Source organism: Acanthisitta chloris, unplaced genomic scaffold (assembly GCF_000695815.1).
Source record: "Acanthisitta chloris isolate BGI_N310 unplaced genomic scaffold, ASM69581v1 scaffold14868, whole genome shotgun sequence".
Classification (NCBI taxonomy): domain Eukaryota; kingdom Metazoa; phylum Chordata; class Aves; order Passeriformes; family Acanthisittidae; genus Acanthisitta; species Acanthisitta chloris.
In genome coordinates, this window is record NW_008686168.1 from 165,988 (window position 1) to 193,407 (window position 27,420).

General features: G+C 39.2%; 1 protein-coding gene across 1 annotated transcript in view; it reads right to left on the minus strand.

Moving 5' to 3' along the window:
- Nucleotides 1-21,727: 21,727 nt before the first annotated feature.
- The window catches only part of PPARGC1A (peroxisome proliferator-activated receptor gamma, coactivator 1 alpha), a gene marked incomplete at its 5' end in the record, with an annotated part of 29,556 nt that continues 23,863 nt past the window's right edge, over nucleotides 21,728-27,420 (minus strand). The window contains 3 exons of the mRNA XM_009080001.1: nucleotides 21,728-21,946; nucleotides 24,818-24,969; nucleotides 25,324-25,445. Of these exons, the coding sequence (XP_009078249.1) occupies nucleotides 21,843-21,946; nucleotides 24,818-24,969; nucleotides 25,324-25,445 (378 nt within the window). The remainder of the gene's footprint in view (nucleotides 21,947-24,817; nucleotides 24,970-25,323; nucleotides 25,446-27,420) is intronic.

Below are 27,420 nucleotides of genomic sequence, written 5' to 3' on the forward strand. Positions count from 1 at the left end.
TGTTTTTAATGAAGTCATTATTGCTTCCAAAATCCTGGTTACTCAGTGGATATGTACAGAATGGCAGTATTGTTTACCAAAGGTGAGCCCATATGCTAACATGGTTCCCAATTAGAAAATAAAGAGCAGCTAACTTAGAAACACAGCTGCAGAGGAGTAGCCACATAGTTTCTGCTTTCCCTCATTCAAAGGATCACATGCTGCCAACAGGAGGCTGAAGAGGATAAACATTCAAAATAGTGTAGACTACTAAAAAAAATAGGAAATAGGCAATATTTACCTGCAAAGCTTTTATACAGTCAAAACCTTCAAATAGGCTTTTCTCCTTAGGTAGCTTATTGGGTGTTTTTGGCAGGGCAAGAGTGTTTCATCTGAAGTGATGGTAGAAATGTGAGCTGTGCTATTACAGCTTTATAGTTCTCTTGCCTTATGGAAACCCAACTAAAATAAAGAAATGTGTCCAAATCAATCCTGAACTTCAATAAAGGTTTGTTTCCATTTTACTTCTTACAATGTACAAGAAATGCTTTTGTCTGGACTGCCTTTTCTGTCCCACATATCCACTATATGAACATTCTCTGAACAGAATATTTTGGATCTGCATGAATTCCTACATTCTCTTCATAATTTGTACAGACCTTTCTCATGGTATTAGGTAGCAAATGCAAAAGCATCAGAGAGAAGATCTTATTAGGAGCTAAACTTTAATCCTTTGTAAATAGTTAACTGCAGAGCTCTGTGTATTATTTTGACAGATACATATACTATGCCTCAAAGCCACCGTTACTTGAAAAATAGCAACATAAATCCCCCTCTCTGAATACCTCCCATATTATTTACAGCTTAATACAATACCCAAATGCATTCTGTGAAGTAGGTCCATGCTGTAGCTAAGGTTTATTACTACAGACATACCATACAGACATATCCTAGCTATCTTTCAGCTAGGGAAGCTTCAGCAGAAAATATATTTGTGCAGGGGTTCAAGAAAACAGAGTATCTGAGGATGTATTTCAACAGTAAGATGGCACTGATGCAGCTAGACTGCTAGGCAGACTTTGCAGTTAAAGGTAGATTGGATAGGTCATATCTTAGTGTCAGTGCAGATAAACACTAAGAAATGAAAAAAAAACAAGGAGAAAGCAAGATTAACTAGTGTGGTGCCTCTTAATCTTTTCTTTTTATTTTTTTCTTTTTCCCATTAGAGATGCATTGATTTTCAGAACCACCCAAGGACTGGTTTGCAGGCTGCTAATGATGCCTGCCAACAAGCAATGACAAGAATTGCTTGTATGGACCACCAACAGCTTATGGACCAGTGGCTAAATAGCAGTACACTAATGGCTTACATGTTGAATCAGGAATTAGTCCAAGGTCTGGAGCTTCATCTTTAGCCAATGCTTTCTGTTCTCCATGTTTCTATCTCTTTCAAAGCTGTTAAAGGCAGCATTTCCAGCTTTTATTTCCTCTTACTTATTTCTCTTTCAATGAAAGGTTTGGTCCTCAGCATGGGCAGCAGATTCTGCATCCTTAAAGTGACACATTGCATCAGAAACCTCCTCAGTAATGGCACAAGATGCCAAAAAGAAATCATTCTCAAAGGCAAACATAGCATATAACTCAATGAGGAAAGGAGGGGCTGTGAAAGGACCTAATCTGAAATATAGTAAAGTATCTGTGCACACACATAATACCAAGTGTTAAGGGGAGAAAGAAGGGCTTCCTCAGCTATTGTGTACTAGTCATACCAATGATCCAGTGTTTGGACCTTTCCTTTAAACATTAGTATATTAACAGCTGAGTCCTTTGGTTGTTTTTCTGTGGGCAAACCCTAGTAATGTTGCAGCTAAAACAGTTGCATCATACAAAGAGAGCTGAGGGCAAGCCAGAACAAAGCTGAAAGTACTGGGAAGCTCAAAGGAAGTAATAAAATGGAATATTTCCTTTTTTATATTCACTTGGGGCCAAATGGAATGATATTTTGCGCACATAAATTCTTTGTTGACTCAATGCATTGGATAAAACTAAATCTTCTGATGCTTGTATTTCTTCCCAAGCTTGGTATACACCATTCTGCCACTTGAAATGTTAACATCAAGGACTTTAAAGGTGGATTGAAAGCCAAGGCAGGGACCTCTCTAAAGACTAGTGACCTTTCCTCCAAACCCTCCCTTTCCCCAAATGACCTACAGCACTGATAAGACTCTTCTTTGTGCAAGAAGGTTTTGTGAATCAGATCTAAAGCAATTCCTACATTATCTGGAGGTAGCTACATAGCCAGTGCTATATGGCTAGCTCCAAGACTACAGTCCATGGATGGAGAAGGGTGCTGGTCGACAGTAAAATTCCTTGGAGGTCAGCTGAAATGCTATTATGTGCTGCAGACTTGTGACAAACGTTAGCTTCTCTGATTTTGCAAGATTTTTCCAAATATGAATATTTATCCCTAAAGGTTCTATTCTAAGCCCATAAGGGCTCTTAGGTCATAAGCCATGGCTTTCCTTTTGGCAGGAGGGAGGAGAAAGGAGAAAAGAAATGCCTGAAATACATTACAGGAACATTTAAAAATGTATTTATAGCTATAATTAATGATTATTATTTTGAGTGTTGGATGTAAAAACTCTTTTAAATGCCACTAAACCCACCTTTCCAGGATGCAATTCTGGTCTGACTTGTGCTATTCAACTCCCATTTAAGAGAACAAAGTTACTCTTATGTACCGCAGGGCAAAAGTGCAACTACCTCTTTATTCCTTAAAAAAATCCTCCCTATAGGAAGATAATTCCATAATAAAGCAAATTGGTATGTCCATTTGCGTACGTATCATGGGTGATCTGTTTATCAAGAAATGAAAGAACATTTCCTTCCAATTTCGGTTTCCTTGTGATTGATATTAATTAGGTTTTCTGCAAAGCACGGCTTATCTTGAACTGAACCCAAAGCAGATGAATATGTTTCTGTGCAGTAAGATTTTCTTTTCTTGAAATGAAGAATGGGATGAAGATGCTTATCTGAGATCAAACAGGCTTCAGGTAGAGTTTACATCAGCAGCACTTTGAAATTCATTGTTAGAGTATAGTTGGTATCAATAAGGAATGAGAATGGTACCCTGGATTGTGACTGCATTTATTAACTTATTTCCAGCAACTAAAAAGGGAGAGCTGTCGTGTACCTCCAATCATAGTCTTTTCTTCCTGAGATGAAAGAGGCAAGTATAGTTCATAATGAAAATTAATGGAATCCCTGAGAACAGCCAAAAAAATCACTGTTAAAAATAAAAGCCTGTGAATTTCCTCTGAGGTCTACTGTTAGTACACAGAGTTGAACAGAAGTTTGCAGTGTAAGGGCTGACAGTTTTCTTCTCTACCTGCTATGCCTCCCATCTGTATGTCACAGAGAAGTGCTACATGGGGATGCTTTGACCAGCTCAGGATGCAGCTCTGGTACCAAAAGCAGGGCAGCCATGTGCATCCCACTCCCAAACTACTGTGTACCATTCCTCAGAGTGAAGCACCACAGTAAGAGTTTTCCAGCACTCAATAGAGCCTGTTTATACCTAATAATATAGTAGAGACTTATTCTGATCTTTATGTTTTAGGAAGGCAGTAGCTACAGATACTAAATCTCTCTCTTCCATAGTACTAGCCAATATCCTCTGCTGGTGTATTGTGAAACAGATCCAGTGACTTAATTTAATTCTCTCTTTACACCACACTGATGTAGGCTCTTTTTTCCCCTTCAGCTTCCCTATAATCCCCTGCTTAGTGGTTCTGCAGCTCCCTTCACCCCTCGCTGAGCTCGCTCTGCTGCTCACACAACCCAACCAGCAATCTCCCTCTCCTCCCTGTGCTTCAGTGCAAGCCTTGATATTCTCAAATCACCTCTCTGCTAGAGCTTCACCACTCACACCATTGGCAAAACAGTTTACACTACTCTGTTTTGTACAAGTGCAGCTTATCCCAGTAGTGACACGTTTAAATCCCAGGACAGCTAAACCCTTCAATAGTGTGGTCATGTATGACATGTAACTAGATAGATGTATTACCCAGCAAGCATTTCTCCTGCTCCAGGATTGAGAGAGGAAAGCTTTTGCCAGCTTCCAGTGTCATTGCTTTTCTTCTTCAGCATCTATTTTCCCCTTCTCATTTTAGCAGCATCCATTTGTTCCATGTACCAGCATTTGCACCATCACTCTGCCAGTTATGGTAGTTACTAATTTCTTAATAAAAGAGAATAGCTGCAAATTAGGGCTGCCATATGGCTTTTATTGGAAGAGAATGAGGCTTTTCCTATCCCTTATTTTTCTTGTACTGAAGAAATGCTGAAATAAAGAAACAATATGGTTTGGGTTTTGTTTTCGTTTTTTGTGCCACAGAGTCCCAGAAAGGGCCTCCCCATTTTACAACTGAAAGAAGTGATTTAGTCTCCATGCTAAATCACTCTTCAACTTCTCCTAAGCAGAGACAGCCAATTGTGCCTAATCGTGTGTGGTAGTTCAAAGATATGGACTACTGTTCATTGGGGATTGAGCTGCTCATTTCAGTTAGGACCACAAATTGAACTCAAACCAAGGTCCCAAAGAATAAAGCATGTGTTTTATACATTAAGTCATTCCTCCTTTCTTACTTGGCCCGTGAAATGAATCAGGGAAAGATTATTTTCTGGGTAAATTGGTAGTAAAACCCTGATGCAGACAGTTCCACAATTTGATTGCAGACTGACTTCCACTTATTGAATATCACATCAGGCAGTGGTTCAAGGGTTTCATATGACAGCTTTAAAATCCACAAAGTTTTCAGAGGTACTTACTACATTGTGATCAGGTCACAGATCTAAATGTCAGTATTGTATGCCTGATTTGCACATTTCAAAACGATTTAGTAATTTTTTCATTTTATCTGCATGCATGAAGTGATTTGGAATACAGAAACAATTTGGAATCATATTTAGTTTGCAACAGTTCAATTAACTTAAGTGCTGAAACATGCTTCTTTCTTGGTAACTAGTTTAATTGGTTACTATTGTAAGAACAGGTTTTGAAAGAATGCCTAAAAGGCCAGGGGCAAACTAAAGCCCACTCTAGAGAATCCATGCTCCTGCATAGGCATGTGTGAAAAAGAAATAGCAAACAGTCTTTGGGGTCACAGTGGAGTGTATGATTGCCAGTGGGAAAAGGATGTGTCCAAATAGCCTGAGCATGAAATGGACCTCACAGCAACTGCTTTTCTTTGACATAGTTACTAGCATAACCTCCAGTTCTCTTTGGCAAGTTTTATTACTGTTTAATAAGCAAGAATGGTAGAGTGCAAGAAAGTTAGAAAATCTTGCTGTTTCATTATATAGCTCATATATTTACCCCTTGATCTGTGTGGTAAATACAAAGATGAGGTAAAATAATACAGGGGTGTGATTTATAGGTTGTTAACATGTGTCAGTGTTGGGAAGTGTTTCCCTAATTAATGTTGGGAAACATGCTTTTCTTTTGAAACTCTGACTTTTATTTTGCTAGAGATAGAAACCTATTTTTTTAAAGGATTTGCACTTTGAAGCTTCTTTTGCTTAGGTTTAAAAATAAAAAGGACATGACTCTTCAGAGATAGTAAATCACCACATGCATTAATTCTGTTCTATTACAGATGTATAAGGGAAAAAAATGCATAGATTTTGGCACCTCTCTCTGACTGCAAAGGAATACCTGGGATTTTGGTCATCTTTTAAAATTTTATTTAGCTTTCTCTCACAAATCTGCATCATAGCTCAAGTGCAACGAAATAACAAAGTCTATGCTGGATTCTAGGCAGAAGTGAGAACTTGGGACTGCATTTCTGTACTTCAAACTCTTTCACCCACAAGCATTTTGCTGCAGTAACCCAGCTGCAGTCGCTCAGAGCACTGACTCTGTGCCCATACAGCTACAAGGAAGAAGTGATGTCATTCCTCTCTGAGATACTGGGAAGGAGGAGAAAGAGTGATGCCCTTCACTGGAACTCTGCTTATCAAAACTAAACTTCCTTTACTTCTTTAAGAATGTGCAAGCTATTCAGTGCTATTTATTCAGCACATAGAGGACTCATACATATGTTTATTAAATAAATGAGCATGTGTTCTTCACTTCAGGTAATGACAAACACAGCTACTGCTAGGGGCTGAGGAGTGGTAAACCCCAAGAGCAAGTGCCATGACATCAGGTTTTATCCATTCAAATTTTAGGTCTCTAGATCTGCTTCTGCCATTGCTACATAGTTAAGGAAGAGATAGCAGCAGCTCCAGTGACAACCATTCCCTCCTAACCATTGTAAAAGCTGAGTGGGATATGAGGGTTGGGAAACAGCACAGAATGTCCACTGACTGGGGGAAGCCTTGGAACCCAACTGGACCAATTCTTGCACAGCTAAGACCAGGGGAACTACAGATGGTGTACAGGCTATACACTCTTGAAGTGTATAGCCAGTCGTGCCTTCAAAGGAGAGTATATTTTGATTAAAAAAGAACTAATATTCTTACCACAATTGAAAGTTATGTGTACTCTAGGCTTTCAGATAGTATGTTAGTAGATGACAATGATGTAATGTGGTAAAGATGTAACATAATAATGATAATAAATGATGCAGAGCAAACTCATATTTCTAGAATACAAGCTTGGAAAATCAGGATTATATCATATATATCCTTAATTCACTGCCAAGACTGATAAATTTAATATATGGGATTTACAGTTTCTTAATTCAAGAAAATGAATTAAGCAACTTTATTGTGAATAGGTATTAGCTGTAGGTTGCATTTTGATGAACTTAACTGAAATAGCAGTAACATAATTTTAGATATTGCTTTAAAGATTATTTCTCTTTTCATTCATTAAAGAAAAAGTTTCATTTAGATAATAGTTGACTCTCAATTTATCTCCTCCAGATCTCCACACCAAGCACTCAAACACAAGCAAGAAAAAAACCACTTTTTTAAAATTAAAGTTTCCTTTTTTTTTTTCCCCTGGGAAGAGGCAGGTTCAAGAAATCTGTCTATGCATTTAAGCATCTATTTTGACCGTGGGACTGAGAGAAGTGAGGCTTGTGGTAACTGAAGCTGCATGCCTGGGGAGGACCAAAGTCCTATGGGCCCATCAGTGATGGTGGGAGATTCTCTAGGGGAGACTTTGCATAATTGTCAACACAGATATACCCAAATGAACAAGCTCACATTGAAAATTTTTATCCATCAGTGGTATCAGTTCAGTTCCCAGCTTCAGGCACAAAATGAATCCAGAAGCCACTTGATCCAGGAGCAGTCATCTAAATTGGACCAGATTTTGACATTCTATAAGAGAAATAACTTCCCCTGCTACATCAGGGGCTGCATTACAAGTTGAGTCAAAAGGGGAGCATTAGATGAGATCAATGCAGTGCCTGTAGGTAAATCTAGGCCAATATCAGGATGTATAATAAGCTCCTGTGACCCCAAAGATGGAGATGGATGTCATACAGGAAACAAAAGACAAGGAGAAAGTGAAGGAGAAATGAGCAGAGGGAGCACTGCAGGTTTTCTCAGCATGTGGTCCTGGAACCTCTCGAATTGCTTTCACCAGATCTATGGAGGGCAGTAAAGGAAAGTAAGTATGCATGCACTGGGTTAAGTTTAATGCCAAAGGTGCCCACTCCTCCACTGGAATATGCTTAGGGATTGAAAGTTGGCAAAAGCTGAAAAAGCTGGTTTGAGTGAATTATGTTTCAGCAGCCTTTTTTTCCCCATAACTGAACCCAAGTTCCAATTGTGCTCCTTGGCCTAATATTTGGCCTTTGTTCACTTATGTAAATCAGGATGTTTAGTGCAAATTAGCATTCTTGAAAAACAATTGCCATCTAAATTAAAATTCTGCCTTTTATTTTACACCAAACCTGCTGGGCTTTTTTAGATAAACCCTGAATCAACTTACTGTAGTGTTTATGACTAAATGGATTCATTCTTTTTGGCAAAGTAGCCCTGTTTCTCCAACAGCATGATGCCAATAGCAATTCATATCTATCAGACCATCCTCAAGGGTCAGATGGGGCTGTTCCTGTGAAAGGTATTATGCAACTCTTTCTAGAATTTGTTCTCCCTATTCAAGCTGGGAATACTTTCAGTGTACAGATATATACACACACATGTACACATATGCATGTGTTTATATATACATATGTATATATACATATATTTATATGCTGTTTGTATGTACCACTAGACACCAGTAGTTTTATTTTTACTTTGTTCATTGCCTCCAATTGTATATCTGCATTTTTTCTATATATTGTCTGTCGGAAGGGAGCAACACATAATAGGGAATAGTACAAAGAGAGGGAAAGTAAAGCAATGTATGACTGCAAAAGGATGCCAGAAATTAATCCAGAAGAGGTTTTTAATTTCAGATATCCAGCCAAATGGTCTGGCTGGAGGCTCTGTTCTGCCCCAGTACATGATTGCTATGAAGTTCAATGAGGAGGCAGGAAAAGCCTCTTGTTATATATGCCCTAGGAAAGTACATTTTTTTAAAAAATATATAAATTATATCTTTTCAAAGTAATATGATGAAAATGATGATATTGTAACTCTGAAGACTTCTGATGAACATTTCATCCTCAAAGAGCACTTAATTCACAAAGGAACATCTCTCTAGCAAAGTAACCCAATGTCTGGAAAAACAATATGAACATTTGCAAAGACTTTGTAGTATCACCACAGAGGTCTAAATATGTAGACTGCAAAGCATGAACATCTTTGGAACAAACTTGTCTTTGGGATCTCAGATAAAGCACTTTCCCAGAGTCTGTTTTTTCAGTGATTTCATCAAGGAAGTGATTTCATCAAAAGCTAAAGGAAAGCTAGTGCAATGCTGAAGTGATAAAAACACAAGGAAGAGATTGTAAAGCCATTGAAGGGTGCAGCAGGGGTATCTTCAAATCTTTAAATACTTTTTCCCTTAATAATAGACAATCAGTAGAACTGAGCAATTATCTCTCTTTACAGATCTGAATAAAAAGATTTCTTAAATGGGAGTAGATAGATCTTATTAAATAAATAGGATAGTGCCACATGTTGTAAATACATAGTCAGATATCAAAAGAAATGACGTTTGTTACTTACCCCTGAAGAGCCATGGTAGTAACACCCAGAAATAGACTTGGAATTTTCAATGCTGAGCAGTACAAAACTCAGACTTCAGAGTAACTGTCGGTGTGGGTGTCCTGGACACTCTTGCAGAAGCCAATGTGCTCCCATCATTTTCTGCAAAGCTGTATTGATTTGAGGTGACCTGGGTGGCTGAGAAGACATCTGGTGCTCTTGCATTGAACATGAACTATTTCAGTTTGGAGGTGCTATTGAAAAGTACCAAAGTGTGCTATAATAAACAAACAAGCAAACAAATAAATGCATTTTTAAATACAGAAGCTGAAACAAATACTTACAATGTCATCACTGTGAACTGAATGGGTTGAAGGAGACTGTTTCCTGATTTATGGCCAGGGACTGGAAATGACATTTAAAATACTGCAGGAGCTGTGACTTTAATCTTAGAATGAACGTATGAAAGTGAGGGGAAAAAATCAAATCCTTGGGCAGCTGGCAGATATGGCCCTGTATAAATGGAGGAAGGGGTTCATGGGAGTTTATTAGCTAAAAGTACCTAATACCAGTTTGCATATCTTAGACTGGCTGATATACCATCACAGATTTAAGGACATGACAATTTCCTTCAAGTTGAAGTAGTCCCTGATTGTGCCAGCATAATATCAAGCCTGGGACTCTTTGGATCCCCGGACAAGTTTCCATTCCTGGTGAAAAGCCAAGATGGTGTGGAAGTGCTTTGGACACTACAATCTTTGGGACTAAGGATACCTGCAGAGCAACTTCAACAAATGCTAGTTCAGTGTGAGTGAAAAACAGGCACTGCTGCTTTCCATCTTTTAACTGTTCATTGACTTACTGGGTTAAACTGAGGGTCTCAGTCTGCCCATTACCAATAGCTACAGAGCACATAAATCTTTTTCTAAATAACATCTTAAGGAACAATTATTTCTTTTTTACGCAACCCTGAATTCAGTTACTATAACCACAGAACTATAGAAAACAGGTTTGAGATGAATGATTAGAAATGCTCAAATAACCACAAGTTAAGCAGGTACTGCATATCTCCTACCAGTTTACAAACAGTACTGTGGATGCCAGTGAGATGCCATGACCACAGAGCAGAAGACATTCCCTTTGAGTCATAGTGGTGGACCAGTCAGGAAGGCTCTTTGCAATACTCTCATCCAGGGCACAGGTGGAATCAGAGCTTCTTGATGGCCTGCAGGAAGTAATTTTTCCACAACATGACTGGTACATATAGCCCATGGCTCTGTTTGGAGAGAAAAGTATTATTGCAGTTTATGTTTTATTGTAACAGATAAGTTTCTCAGTGATAAATCCCAGATGAGGGGTCTATATGCACATACATAATCTATGCATCAGGGTAATGACATGTATATATATGCATATATGGTATGTATGTAGGCAAGTACATATGCTAGCTGAAGAACAGGCATGACAGAAGATTTCTGAAGGTTAAGCATACCTTAAAGAGTTAAATGTTAAACAAGTTTTACAGCCCTGGTAAAGGAACCAAAGATCCGTATGACTTTCAGTTTGACCAAAGGAATATTTTCCTTGGCATTACCTGAACCTGTGTGAACAAAATAGAACAATGAAAATATTGCTCAATGTTTCTCTCTGCACACAATAAATAAATAGTTCCAAGGGCCAAATACTGCCCTTGGCAGGATAATGTAATAAAGACAGATAAAACCAGGAGAAAGAGAAAACATTTCCTGTTCTTCCAAGAAGAGCCACTCTAACAGGACTTGACAATCCACTTTCCCATATTCAGAGGTGCTTAAATTGACGATATTAGCTTCCTGTAGCAAAGGACAAACTCTGGTGCAGACCATACCCTGCTCACTATGTTCTCATTATCATCGAAAGCTAGGACTGATTGGTCTAGATACTCCACTAAGAGCATAATGACAGATTTCCATGCTCTCTGTTACTCTGCATTTTTCAGAGATCTTCAGATTATTGCCCTGTCCAGATAAACCTAACTGTTTTCTTCTCCATCTTAAACTTTTCGGAGTGCTGAACATATTTATTTTGTGTCTTGTAGACCTGTCCAAATGCACATTGTGACAGAGAAAAAAATAATCCTAAATCTAAATAAGAATAATGAAATCCCATAATTAACATTTCTGTTAGAGAGTGCGAATAGCATCTGTGTGTTAGATGCAATAAACACAAATAAGTCAGAATAATCTTCAGCCTTGTATTAAGATGTGAATCGTCTATCTATTACTTTGAGTATAAATGTTCCATTGCTATTTGCACCATGATTAAGAGTAGTTTTCAGAAAATAAATCTGTTTCTTAATAGTGCAAAGAATGAGAAGGATAGAGAATAAATGGGAGTTTAAGGGGATGCTAAAGTTCTCCCATGAGCCTGAATGAGATTTATGTGCAATGTGAATAAAAAATGTATATGACAGCGCAGGATTCACTTTGTTGTTGGTTCCTATTCCATTTGTCTAGTCTAACTGTATTCTTTGCCTCCGAGACATATAGTGAGTCTGGCATTGTTGAGCAAGTGAGAGAATAAACTGCCAGTCAGCAGCTATTTGCAGCAGCTTAACCTCATCCAATCTCATCAGGCCCAACATTGTAGAGCAAGACCAGTACCATGAGATTTGGAGTAAAAGCATAAATAGCTACCAGCAAAGCTGCTTCTGCTAGGAAGAGGCATTCTAGGAGGCTCACTATGGAGCAGCCTTATTATTGCTGTGCCTTTTCCATTTTTAAATGAATATGTAGATTCTTCAGTTATATATCAGCTTTCATACAATGTCAACAGCTTTAGTAATGACACAAGCAAGAGCTGGTGGGATTGTGATGTATGTCTGATAAGCCTCTCTGTGCAGCTTCAGAGCTGTGAGGCTTCATGCTCCATGCTTCATGTCCACTCCCTGTCTAGTCTCATTAAGGTTTCCACATAAATCTCACTACAGTTGCTCAGTTGTACGTAGGCGAATGGCTGAATCTGAAACTACTGACACATTATTTGTTAGATGGCCAGCATCTGGGTGGCTAGGAAATAATACCAATACTATTGAGCCTTCTAAGTGGAGGATTCCACCAGGTTTTGTTTCAGTCATTTCCTGAGGGGATGACTCAAGCACTTCTGTCACCTGACTATGCGGTTTCTACCATGCTCCCATTGCTCACATGATCCTCCTGCCTGAGTTGTTTCATCCTGGCTCCCATTCCCCAGTATCTTCTGACCATGTTGGCCCATTTCAGCAAAATTTTTTAGCAGGGTAGAAGCCCCCAGTATGGTGCAATCTAGCACACTGCATTTTATTTCATGAAACCAAGGGAAGGGACAGAGGCAGAAACACTCTCTGTTATGGCCACTGCAGAGCTACCTCAGAGAGATTATTACAAATCAGAGGATAGTGCTGCAGTAAATGAGCCTGCACATGATCTACTGCTCAAGAAACTATTCGTGGAAGAAAAATTATATTTGTTATCTACAGAATTATTCCAGCTGTTGACTCAGTGTCCAACAGCCATTACAAAAACAGTGTCCCCCATGGTGCTATGACCACCTTCCCACCAGGATGCCAGCACACTCTGCCAGGACCCTGGAAACCCACAAGTGTCTCATGTTTGCCTTGTGCTCACTGAAAGGGCGCATAGCACTGCATCATGGTTTGCATAACTGTCATGTATCAGAGAGCAAAGCGGTGGCCGAGGCTGTGACCTTGCTAGCGGGCAAAGCTAAAGGCTGTGGAAAATGTTAGGAGAAATACCAGCCACGTTGGTTGTAGCATGATGCCCTTTGCTAGTCTTACCCACAACAACCTTCTCTAGCTTCATGTAAGTATATAATTGCATTAGGGACTGATGATGATTTGGTCACAGTTGATTCATTGCCACATATATGGAGTAGAAACTTGTACCACATAAGCAAAGTCTGCCTCATTTATAGGAAAAGACAGGTTGGTTTCATAGGGTACCTAATCTTTTACCACAGTCATGCTCTTGTATAAACAATACCATAACATTTGTTACTTTTAGAGAGAACAGCAGACAAAATAAGCAGTTCCACTAAAAGATGCCAAGGAGTTCCTGAATGCAGTGACACACAACAGTAGCGTAGGAATTCCAAAAGCAAAGTTCTCTAACCACACACATCCTTACCTGTTCAAATGTATCTCCCATGTCCAAACCATCCTGCCTGACCAGATCAGGACAGTGCTTTTGTGGGGCTGCAGGGCAATCCAGATCACTGCACAAGAAAAGATGATACCATGAGCTGCCTCAAATGCCATGTTGTCGTGGGACAGTGATGCCCATCCAGGCCTTCCAATCCTTTCCAGAGCAGGAGAAGTCCCATTGCCTACCAAGACCCATGTCATCCCTCTAGCACCTCAAACATTTACAGCTTAGTTGACAATCTTGACAATACAACAAAATACAATATATGGCAAAACTTTGATTCCCTGCTCACCCTTCCTAGGTCATACAGGTATAAGTACATGTCCACCCCGTATTGCAAATGAATTCCTCACCTGCAGGGAGGAACTGCATTTCAGCTTTCCACTAAAAATTTGAATGGGAGTCTGCAAACCATCCCACTCATATAGCTCTCACGTGGTGGGAGCCAAGTCCCTGATAGAGTTTGCCAGCAGGTTGTCCCAGGGCAACTCTGTGAAGCCTCAGCTGGAAGTTCCTGAAGAATCCTTCATACTGTTTTCACCCAAAATGTCAGCACTGCAGAAGGAGCAATGGCAGCACTTCAGCAATGCAGTGATGTTTTGTACCCTCTGGCAAACAAGGTACGTAAATAAATGGGTTTCTATCTAAATTCCATTGTGTGCAGATTTGTACCAAAGAATTGTTGTGATGTGCATCATTATGTCTCATTATGTGATTGCAAGTAACCTTTTGTATAGCAGACACAATCCACGTAACATGCTGTGTGACCAGTTTACAAAACCAGGCTCCTTCAGAAGGGCAAGTAATTAATCATTATTCAGCAACAGCACTCACCACTCCATACTTGCTGGCAGGAGTGTATAACCCAGGGCATGCTTAGCTACGACAATAAATTATTCATGCAATAGAAAACTACTGTTAGCTGTGGTGCTGTTCCAATAAATGGTTAAAACCAGGAAGCACACTGTTACTTTTCAAGTGTGTGGCAGATTTTCTTTTTTTTAAAACATTTACTGCCGAGACATTGCATGAACAGGCATAGGCCTGAGTTGCAAATGCAGTAGGAAAGAATTAGTATAAGGCACCAATGTGAATTTTTCATAATGCCAAAGTCAATAATCCGAGGACAACGAGAAGATCTCTTGAAGGTATAGTGCAGTAACTTTATGGTTGTAATAATTCTATTACTTTATCAAGTACTAATTTAATAGAGAATGAAATGCACGTTGTCAAAAATAAACTGCAGCAAATATTTTATTTGATTAAGAGCCCTACCAGCAATTTACATAGTCTGAGCTTTAGGACATGTTTTTCTTCATACTTAGCTTTGGCTTTCATTTGCATTACACCTGGTGGACAATTTATCATGACGCAAATAAGGCACATGTGATTATTTATATTTGAACATTGCCCACTATTTACACAAGTCAGGGTTAATGCAAAAGGCTGATGAGGGTTGGAGTTTAGTCACTGGTTCTGGAGGGGCTGGAATTGTACCTGTTTTCTGTTCAGTTGCCTTTGTCACTGGGCAGTTCTATTCCTCTCTACTAGTGAATACCACAAGAAAATAGTCAGTATGTAAGTATAAATCATCTTGCACTCCACCATGTGTGCATTCCAAACAGATACATTTCATCTCAGATCTTACTGTTTACCACGCCTGTGTGTATAAATTTTTTTCAATTGAGTCCATTAGCAATTTGAAAAAAATAATTCCTTTTTATGGGAGTTTTTCTCCACATTAATTCCATTTGAATTTGGAAGAGTTTAATTCATTGGGTCCAGTCACATCATTAAGGCTATAGATTTTTTTTATAAAAGAGAATCAGAAATGCCTTTGCAAAACTGTGATTCCAGCAGCATGTTGAAAGGAAGCTGCAATAATTCAAAGGAACCTCAAAAGTTAAACATGTTTTGAGGAATATGTTTCCAGCTGCAGAATAAACATTTGTAACTACACCAAAATTTGAAACTGAAAAGAACAACCTTTTACTTTGCTTTGGGTTCATAGGCTGCTAAGATTTTGGGTTGAGGTTGTTTGACAAAAAAAGCATCAGTTGAGGAATGACCAATCAAGATCAACATTCACAATATACATGTGTATTCCATTCAGCTGCAGTTTCCATAATTGCATTGCACAGGCACTGGCCATTCAGCAGAGCACATTGTGTAGCAAAGAATGAGTTGGCTTTCTCTTTTTCCCAGCAGAGCTGTGTAAGGAGAGCACAGTGACGGGAAGCGCAGAGGACATATTCACTTCCTCTCACGGAGGATTTCATTTTGTTCTTTGCTGAGAAGACTAGTCTCCTTTGCCCTGAAGTATTAACAAATATACCAGCTCCCAATGAAGACAGGCTGCCCTATGTCTATCAATAGAATCTATATAGAATCTTTTCCCTTAGGGATTAATTCAACTTTTGATTCAATCTTTCTGAGCTTTAAATTATGATGTTACAAACCTCCAAGGAACTACTGTACTATTTGTGACCTTCTTTATTACTTTCTGCTGTTTGATAAAGTAGAGAAAATTGATTTATAGATTAGTTTGCTTGTGAACATGGAATATCAATGGTGAGAATGTGATTCATGGAAAAGCAGGAGAAGTTGGCTTTGGTTAAAGTTTAATATAGCAGTTTATTAATTAATGGTGAAGGACAATAGAATAACTGCACATTAATCTTGCATGAGATTATGTACATGAAATATGAAATGATAGCCAGGAACCAAGGCATCTGGCAAGAGTTGGGATCTAAAGTTTTCAAAACATTTTCCAGAAGGAAGAATTTTGCCCATTGCTTCCACTTCTCTTCCCTAAAACCTCCTCTCTTCCCCTTATGACCTGACAGGCATTTTTGTGTTTTCTGTAAGCACTAAAGGTTAAAGGTGATAGGAAAGGCAGAAGTTTTCCAAATGGAGCCTAAAATTAGGCGTTGGTGTCTGTATTTGGATTCTTAGGCCCCAATCCAGGAGTCTATTTTTATTCAAAGCAGCCGAGCACTTGACTTCAATGGATCTAAAAACACTCGTGCTTAAGTGCTTTGCTGAATCAGGACAGACTTAAGCACAAATGTAAATGCTGTGCTGAATTGGGGCTCTAAATATGTGGCTTGATTTTAAAAGTGCTGAGAGCCAGCAGGTCTAATTGAAGTCGATGGGAGCTGTGAGATGCTCAGCATTTCTGAAAATCAGGCCACTCATTGAGGTGCCTGAATCTGATTTCAGGTGCTCAGCTTGCAGCATTCACCATGGGGGAAAACGATGACCCAGGATAGCAGGCCATGTGGACAGGCCTGATTTTATGCAGTAAACCTTATTAATGTAAAACAAGGAGATTGGAGGCAAAAGGCAATAGTTTCCTGGAAATCTAATAGAATGTTGGGTTTTTTTCTGCAGGCATCAAAGTGCTACGCTAAAATATGAAACGAATAAACGAATCAAATTAAAAAGTCTAGTAACTGGAGAAATACTGGGCTAAATTCATGCCTTGTGAAACAGCAGCAAGACTGATGAAGCACTTCAGGAATGATTTGGCCTACTACGTTTCGAGCATTAATTTGATCAGGAGCAGTGAGTCAACAAGGCAAATCCCACGCAGCGAGGAACTTCGCTCAACCAGCCTTGTGAGAACGAAGCACAACAGTTCGGATTAGGAAATGGTAAAAATGCAAAAGCTAAACATTTCAGCAAGGTATGGAGCATAAATTAAACAGCAATGTTAGGAAGAGAGATGAGGTGGTGGTCAGTCCTATTGAGAAAGGCAATCTTTTCAAGTGAATTCAGTAGTCCTTAAGAGACCACAGCCAGGCCGCCCTGCGCTGCTCCTCGCATCACACTCCAGGTACCTGCTGAGGCATGCATTAGGTGAGAAGACTCAGTCACACAGTCTTGTGCTGTTAACCCCCAGAGAAGCCTGTTGACACAACAGGATAGGCCTACAGCCATATGCTGGCTACCTGTGGAAAAAAAACCTGGGCAAACAAAAGAAAAGCAATTTCTTCCCCCTGTACTCTGCATGTAAAGGAGAGGGTTGTGAATGCCCTTTGCCAGCCCCAGGCCTGTCTGGTGCCTGCCCACTGGTGTGGAAGTCTATCATGCTGCACACTGTACCATCCACAAAGGATCAGAAAAGCCATGCTTGTCCAGCCACCTACCTGTCTGGTCCTCCTAGTCTGTCTGCTGAGAGAGAGAGGCTGGTGAAAGACTCCCATGATGTGCTTTCTCCTAGTACAGGTATTTATCATCTCAGAATGGAAGACACCAACCATTTTGCACTTGTCAAACCCTACTACCTGCAAAATGTGGATTCAAGCATGGCCAGATAGAAAAGCCTTTACATTCCCCACCCCCTTATAACTCGAGCCAGCAACTCTTAAACTCCACTGAGCATTTTTCAAAAGTTTCATCCCTACATGTGTTGTCTCTTCAACAACCTTGTGTACTCTTGGCAGAAAGGCATGTAGCACCTTTCTACCATTAAATGTATTAAAACTGGCAGTGCTGTCCCCTGCCCAAAGTGCAGTAATGCAGGTCTGCTCTGGACTACTAGCTCAAATCAATTACAACAGCTAGAAAGAGTAAACCTAGTACACAACCAGTTGCGGGGGTAAAAAAACCTGTCACTTGTGACAACCTTGTGTACTCTTGGCAGAAAGGCATGTAGCACCTTTCTACCATTAAATGTATTAAAACTGGCAGTGCTGTCCCCTGCCCAAAGTGCAGTAATGCAGGTCTGCTCTGGACTACTAGCTCAAATCAATTACAACAGCTAGAAAGAGTAAACCTAGTACACAACCAGTTGCGGGGGTAAAAAAACCTGTCACTTGTGATAAAAAAGAGAAACAGAAATTGATTTGAAACATTTGTTTCCCTTTATTTGCTCAGTGAGGCTGATGTGTACTGCACATTAAAAAAAAGAAAAAAATCACAGGAATTTTCATACAATGAATTAAACCACAAAAGTACATGTAGAATCGGCAGGTGGAAAATAGCCCAGCTTGGGCTTAACTAGTATCTTGCTTTCCCTGTTCAGCATAGTCCAACCAACAGCTTTACATGTTCACCTACTGTACAAATCTTACAGTAGCTGCATCAGGTCAGTGGTTCACATTATTGAAAATGTCTGTCACATAGGTACAAATTTAGAATCATCACATTATATTACATGGCTATTCTAGGTCATGTATAGATCAGATCTTATACTACAGTGATTGAAGTTCTCATTACAGCCATCAAAAAGGACACATAATCATTACCTACTGTAAGCTTACATCTAAAGGGATGAGAAGAAGGTGTGCTTGTCTTGTGATTTTTTTTTTTCAACTGACCCAAGTATTATACCCCAGAGGCACAAAATTTCCTCTCAGTGCTGCTCTCGGTGATGTCTTGAAGCAGCCCATCTGCTTTTCAAAGCAGTTTAGCACAGGTATTTTTCTCCAGCTTTAGGCTCTCTCTGTTCAGATTAGTATTTAGATCATTTTGCATCCTGTAGGAATTTGTTACAGCTCTAGGAAAGACCATAGTTTCTAAGTACCAGTTCTGTTCCCTGTATTGAGGATGTGGTACTTACCACAGCATGAAAGCAACAGTACAATCTTCATCTAAAAGACACACAGAGCCATGCTGCAATTTGCCTCTGGTGACAATGTGGTACATGTGCTAATTTGAAATGTTCTTGGGGGAGAAAAGAAGGAAGAGGAAACACCGACTTTATATTTTGATGGGTTTCCTACTACAGTGTCTATGAAAGATCCAAACAGCTTTATTCAGCAATCCTAGCTCTATTAATTTCATATGTAATTTGTAAATCCACAGAGGAAAGCCATCTTCAGGATAAGAATGTTTGCCAGGCCAGTGAAAAAAAAAAATTGACTCATGTTATTATGCCTGCTTGGTGAAAAATAAATAATCCCCCCCAAACCCCACACCAATTTATTAATGTCAGCAATCTAGGGCAAAAGAGAATGTATTTAAAATTTAATCACAGAAATGTAAAGGCAAAATAGGTAATGCATCTGGTCCTTGAACACATAATATGATATACTAAATATTGATTTCTTAAAAATAATTTATTGCTTTTAATATTTTTCTTTACAACAGAAGATACTCAAAATCCAGAAAGGAAAATTGTAAACTTTTAGTTTGGCATTCACACAAAGTTAAAATACCTGCATTTTTAACCTACAGAGCAACAACAAGAATTATGCAGATTAAAGAATGTTACATTTGTAACACAGAACCTCAAGAAAAGTTCTTTTCTTTTTTTTTTTTTTGTTTTATTGCTATCTATCTACTGAGAAATAAGAAGCCAAAAAATCAAGCAAGCATCCGACAAGACATACAGTGGAATCTCTCAGAACACAATATGCTGGTGATAAAATGAATGCAGCCATCAAAATCAACTGCACTGGCATGGGGGTGGAATCAGTTTTCTAAGATTTGGAGTGGGAAAGTAGATTAAATAGTTAGGTGTGCCATACCTTTAAGAGGAGTCATGAATGCCAAACAGTAATAGAATAACAAATCTATACATTCACAAGCAAATCCCAAACTCTGCTGATTCAGTCTAGAGACTCCGAGGTCAGATGAAATTCTGATGCTCAGAATAGCAGTAGTTTACTCTTGTGGTTTTTTTCTTTCCTGAAGTTCCTATTTAATTTAGCAGGAGCAATGTCATCAGCAACAATGTCATGGGCACATCTGAGGCCATGCTAGTGCATAGTAAAAAAAAAAGGAAAAAAAAACCCAACCCACTGCTTCTGCAAAAGCTGAATTCCCAAACAAAGCACTTGCTTACTCCAAACTGACAACCATCATGCATCCTAGGTATAAAATTTCCACTGGCCTTTTTATTCTTTTAGTCTTCTCATAATTTATAATAAATAGGATAATTGCAACTGATAAATATGTCTCTTTAGTAAACAAAGGAATGAAGGATCGGTATTTATACATGATGTATAACTGTAAAAAATATAGATAAATACCATCATTAAACTCTGCCAATGAAAAGATTACTGGCTTCAAGAACAGTGTTTAGACACAAATTACGGTAAAAATCATACTGTACTTAGTACCTCGGCATATTTTTATCAAATTAAATCAAAAAATTAAAACAAAATAGCATTTTAAAAAGATTTTTGACCTCTAGTTCCAAAACTACTGTTGATACATAAAATAAAAACATTTCTTAATGATTACCCATTTGAGAGACTTTACATAAAATTATGATATCTCCTAGAAAAATTTAGATGAGAAAATTTCATTCCCCTAACAAATTCAGTGTATAAAACTGCAAAAGAAAATCAAGCAATGAGAAAAACGTGGAAAAATACTGCAGAAGTGGTTAATACCTTTGGGCTAGGATAATTCTTGACAAAATTCTTATATAAGCTCACCAAAGAAGGGATGAATGTGTGTAATGCATTTTTGCACTCAGACACACGCACACGTTGAACACACACACACCCTCACCCACACGCTTTTCTCTCTTTTTTACAATCAAATATATATAAGCGTAAGTTCAGCTTTCTACATATGTTAGTGTACAATAATTGTTTCACCTCATATAATTACATTTGAGTATTCTTGATTAAGAAAAGGCAGCAGGTTTTGAAAAGAAGGCTGCATTTACAGTGCATAGCTGTAACAAAAAAAGAACGTCGTCATACAGTATGTACATAAATAAAAATACTCCATTTAACATTTGTAAATACTCAACTACTTTAGAGAATGTAGCAAATAAACTATCTGTGCACACACCCAGATAGTTATATCCAACTCTCATTAATAATGTAACACCACGTCCGCTCATTAGAATAAATCGCTGAACAAGCTGCACATTTGACCATTAACAAGGCTTTGAAAATTTTGCTGTGGAAGATCAATGTTGTAGACATTTACATGGGTGTCAGAATTAAAAGATGAAACTTCAAAATGTTAGGGAAGCTTGAGCCTTTCATTTTCTTCTCTGCAAGGACTGAAAAAAAAAAAAACCTACTAAAAAAAAAAAAACCCAACCAAAAAAAAGAACAATCTTAAAACAAAGCTAAAACAGATTGTAGGCTTCTGGGACCTGTGGTTTCTTCTGGATTGTCATATTATCACTGTGTTGTGAGAAGAAGCTTCTTTTTAAAAAAAAAATATGCAGTGTCTGATTCCCAGACATCAGCAGCCATAGTTCTCACATTGGGGTTTTTTTTTCTGTTTGTTTTTGTTCTTTTTTAGTTAAAATGCAATATATACAGATTTTGCAGTTCATCGTTGTACGTGTATCTCTGTGGAACTGCTGCCATGTCTCGTGATTTGCATCGAACTCGCAAGGAATGCCCGGCTCCCCCGCCACCGATCACCCGCGAAAGCAAAGCTGACACCCATGGACACACGTGTGCTTACTGGACAGCCATCCTGCCCCTCCACTCGTCGAGCAGCTGTGTTCATGTAAACCATGGTTTTGAACAGAGAGTGTAAAGTAGGAGAAATTCCTAAGTATGACTTTTTAGTTGTCCGTTATTGAAGGACGTGATGTCCGTGAGGTATTCGCCATCCCCTCGTTTGCCTCGGTTGTCATGCATGTTACCTACGCAGGCTCCGCTGTGCCTCTTTAAGTAAACTATCAAAATCCATGGAGTCATACTTGCTTTTAGTGGAAGCAGGATCAAAATCATCTGAGTTTGAATCTGAAAGCCAAAGGATGCAAGTTTAGGTAAGACGCAAGAGCCACTAGCGAGTACTTATTTTCTCTGTACATTGATACAAACAAGGCACTGAAGAAATAATTCACTTAAAACCACAACTTTATGGGATGAAATGGTCAACAGAGAAGCTTTCTGGTAAGAAGCAGGACTTAAGCGGTACATGTCATCAGGAGTGGGGGAGAACCATTAATTGCCTGAACATCTAGAGCAGGTTAACTCAAAACCTTTTCTTCAAGGACTTGAGCACCAACACACTCAAAATAGTCTCAAAGTAGTCCAGACAATCTTGACAGATGCTTTACCCAAAACTCCACTGTTGCCTTGCAATGGCTGCTTCACAACATGTAATATCCATGACTTACTTCTCCTGAGAAAGGTACTAGGAGGACAGCTCTGAAGAAAGGCAGGGTAGCCTGCAAGCAGCACACAGAGGACATGGCTGCTTCTGCCTGCCCTGCCTTGGGATCTTGTATGTCACTGTGGTTTTGCTTCCACTCATTTTTGGGGGTTTGCTTGTTTAGAGCGTGAGCAATTCAGGGCAGGGCCTCTACTAGGCTGTACAAGCAACCTCAGATGGGCTCCTCAGCTTTCTGCATCATACCTGGTAAGCCATAGCAGCAACTATGGTCCAGTTCATGTGACCTGTGACACCTGTTCCAGCTTTATCAGTTGCTGAGACACAGGCATCAGTCTGTTCCTAGCACAGAGGAAGGATTGTATGTTTGTGGCCACACAGCTCCAGTATGGCACTTACTGACATGGCTGCAAGCACTGAATTTCCTTTTGGAGTCAACCCTGAGTAACACTGACTCTCCCCAGATCCTGTGTCACAGTTCCTTTATGGGAGTGCCCTTTTCTTGCCAATTCTTGTGTTGAATTAATCAGAACTCCCCATCTAGCACTATAAGACACACTGTGCATTAAATGTTCATTACAAGTTCTGTTAAGACAATATCTTCTCACAGAGGAGAGGTGTTAAACTTCTGACTACTATTTTCAAGTGTTTTCTTTCTTCTGTACTCAACCCAAGGCTGATTAATTCTCTCTGTCCTGGTACCAGCTCATAAATTTTAAAGTTCATCCTGCCATCTCCTTATGTAGCTCTATCAGATTCTCTGCAAAATACAGGGAATGCAGTCTGAAGTACAGAAGCTCAAGCTGTCAGCAGGACAAAGTGAAAATAGTCTGCTCACAGATACTCTGGGAATCCCACTCACTATGGAGAGACCTGACAGGGAATACTCCCAGTGATAAATAATGTTCAAGAGGGTTCCCTTCAGACAACTTATTTTAAACCCCAGATTTTCTGAGATACAGAGATGACCTTGGCTTCCATTGCTGAAGATAAGTCAAATCAAGTCAAGACTTCAATCTGTTTTTACTGCTTTTATCAACCTACATTTCGACAAATGCCTTGCTACCTTTTATATTTTCAACATCAACCCTATATCTCTTCAGCACTCAATTGCCTTTTCTTAGCTTTACATTATCTGTTTAGCCACTGAAGTGAATTATAGCATATTCATTGTGAACAATGTGTATCATCTTTATAATTTATTTTGAAAAGACATCAATTGGTTAGAAATAATGTATCTGTATTCACTTCCTGCATTGTACAAAGCCAAGGGCAGCACATACAAGATTTCATTAGCACTGTGTTACAGGGTTATGAGAGATTTTAATGACTGTGGTCATTTATTCATAAAAAACCACAATATCTGATTAATATAGATTCAACAGCAAAATGTGCTTTGCTACGTTACTCAGAAAAGAGTAACTCCTGTGCCTTTAGTCTGTTTATACAGGTATTAGGAAAGGTTTAACATTTAATGAATACTTTGCATTTTAAAAGGTAATTAAATAAGAGGTGAGTTTATAATATATTCTAATATTACAGAAGTTGTTTTGGTACTCTGCATGGTCTCTTTATGTGTATACTTAACATCAATATTCCTTCTGTAAAACTTTTAACATCTCCAAAAATCCTTGCAAGGGAAAGCATCACACTCTGACCCAGAGCATAGGACAGAACCAAACATTTTTCCCAGGCAGGATTTGGACAGGTCCAGATGTGTTAGCACAGCAAATATGCACACTTAGGACTGGAATTATCACAGCACACTGGGGTTTGGAGTCTGGTATGCATAATGCCCCACATCAGCGTGACAGCAAACAGCAACAGATTTGCTAAGCTCTCCACAGGCTGAAGCCTCTTAAATCATGACTGGAAGTCCCTGCAAGGAGACACCTTCATACATATGTTTATGCATAATTTTAGAACCACCAGTTAAGATCTGTGGCTTGATCTCACCCCCACACTCAGGGTCAGACACACTCAAGCCCCTCTAGGTTTCAAACTTGAGCCACTATGAATTGTGTTTAAGGAATGGCTCTGGCAAAATCTACACGTCTACAATAGAACTCATGGCAAAGTAAGAACCATAATCAAGTTTTTGGGGTGAGGCATCTACACTGCTCTCTGTTTATCACTCGTAGAAATAAATGAGGTATTGGAACCACGCAGTTATAGCAATAAACAGTAAAGCATTTGGGAGGTTTCTGTGGTGCTATCATTTCAGCATGGAAATCTACTACTGAATACTGAGAACTCTTTTTTTTTAATGATGGAAATAGGCTTTAAAAGAATTTTCACAGTCTGAAATATTTGTAAGAAGACAGCTCAGATTAGTGGACTTTTAAACTTCTTTCAGCAAGTGAAAACTACTTCCTTCAACAACCCTCCAATCGTTTAAATAATATAAGCAGTAAACAAAAAAAGAAGCAAACCCTAAATTCCTGTGAGTTAGAAGATTCGAGTTTTGTACTTTAATTCACACAGAGCAAAATACCTACCTAGGTCTGCATAGTTAGACTTGCAAAATTGCTTGCATCCACAGAAGTACAGCTCAAAGTCAGGTTCATTGGACCTGCGTAAAGTGTATCCGTTTTCAAGAGCAGCGAAGGCGTCACAAGTATAGCGGTAGGTGATGAAACCATAGCTGTCTCTGCAATTGAAAAATACAGTTGTGAACAAAACCTGAAAAGAGTTAACACACATTAGTGTAACCCCTTCCTGAAAGCAAGAACTTGCAGGAGACCCAGCAGTGGAAATGCCAGAAGTACTGCATCCATTTATCACCATGATTGTCCTGTCATGAAGCTAAATACTTATTTCTGGGACAGGAAATCTCAACTAGCAAGATTAATAAATAAGGATGAAAGAAAATAAATAAGGTTTTGAACTCAGCATGTCATCCGTCACAGCACTTATATTGGTAACTCCTATACCAGTAATCTTACTGCCATAATTTTTTACATATGGCAGCTCCCAAACAAGAAGTAATCTCAAAAGTTCCTACCCATCATCCCGCAAATTTACTGTGCACTCCTCAATTTCACCAAAAACTTCAAACCGGTCCCTCAGTTCTGTTCGGGTTGTGTCAGGTCTGATTTTACCCAGATAAATCACACGACGTTCTTCCTGTTGATAAAGAGCAACAGGGAAGGCATAATTTTAACAAATGTGTAATGGAGATGAAACTATACATATATGCATGCAAATACACACACAGATGTGCAGAGGATGCATAATTATAGAAATAGTCTCTTGTGGAAGACCTACTGCATCTTGCTAGTAAGTGAAACAGTTCCCTCCTGGAAAGCATCTAAGGTATTTAAATGACACTACATTTGTCAGGTGGTGTGCTCCTGGAAGGGTTCACTGTTTGCTGTTACTGTTCTGCTGTACACTGACAAACAGCTCTCTCTGTATCCTACTGCACCTTCTACCCTTCCAACCTTTCTACCACTTCCCCTCCGGGACTGCAAACTCTCCCAAACTAGGAGCTCCCTTTCTCTTGCCATCTATACAATACTGGGTAAAATCCATTTAGTTGTAGAATAGGAAAAAGTAACACAATAATTGCATAAAAGTACTGTAGACGTGTATGCTATGTACCACACCACGTATTACAAACCTAACATTATAAACTCAATGTATGGTATGTACCACACCATGTATTACAAACCTAACATTATAAACTCAGATGACTCAATAGCTGATTGATCCTGTAATCCTGTTCCACCATAATCCATACCTTAAAACAGAGGGGAAACTGTTAGGGATTGTCATGGTTTAACCCCAGTCAACAACTAAGTACCATGCAGCCACTAGCTCATTCCCTGCTCCTTGGTGGGATGGGGAGGAAGATTCAGAAAAAAAGTAAAATTCATGTGTTGAGATAAGAATGGATTAATAATTGAAACAAAGTAAGCTACAATAATAATAATAATAGTAATGAAAAGCAGAGATAGAGCAGAATAAAACCCAAGAGAAACAAGTGCTGCACACTACAATTGCTCAGCACCCACTGACTGACAACCAGCCTGCCTCTCCCCGGTCAACTCCCCCCAGTTCACATACTGGGCATGATGCCATATGGTATGGAATATCCCTTCGGCCAGTTTGGGTCAGCTGTCCTGGCCATGCTCACTCGCTGCCTCTTGTGCACCTGCTCACTGGCAGAGCATGGGAAACTGGAAAGTTCTTGATTTAGAGTATGCAATACTTAGCAACAATTAAAACATCTATGTGTGATCAACATTATGCTCATATTAAATCCAAAATACACTCCTGTACCAGCTACTAAGATGAAAATTAACTCTGTCCCAGAAGAAAATAGGATTAGGTCCAAAACGTGACTTTTATTAAAGTAAGTATTTCTGAGGGAAAAGCAGGACAATAAAATACATCTCATAGTCACCATTGCCTTTTGGTTTATTCAGAAATCAATGACCTGACTGAAGTCCCTGACTTTCACAGGCTAGGGTGTCATTTGCATGTTCTTTCAACACTTGGAACAAAGCATTAGATACTTTTAAAACAATCCAGTCACGGTCATATCTTTCTTTCCTGAGTGGAAATGCTCAGCAAAATGAGGGAAGGACTACGAAACCCTGTAAGTCACTTGATGAATTTTTGGACAAACACTTTTCTGAGGGTAGAGCCATTTAGTGAGCTGCAAGCAAAGCAGAAAGCAAAAAGAGATCTTCAAAACACAGACCTTAAGGTAATCAGGGCAAAAAGCACCAGCTACACGTGGCTTGGGTGCTCAGCCTTCCTGTCTCAGATTGCCTCTGGCTTGGGCAACCCTGGCACTACTGGCCCTACTGCTCATCTCTTACACACACGCACATGAGTCCCATAAATCGAACCACCACCACCACCACCACATTCTCAGCTGGCATAAATCTGTCACTCAGTGCAGCAATGTCAGTTCAAACCATCAGTTTTGGCACCTGAGTCTTGCGCAGAATTTAGGTGTCGAATGCTGAAGGAGCTATACTGACTGCTGAGAATTCATGACTATCGTAACCTGGAGGTGCCTAAAGGCTAATGGCACCTCAACTGTGCAATGCAAAAGGCTCTAGGGACCTAAATATAGACTTGCATTCCT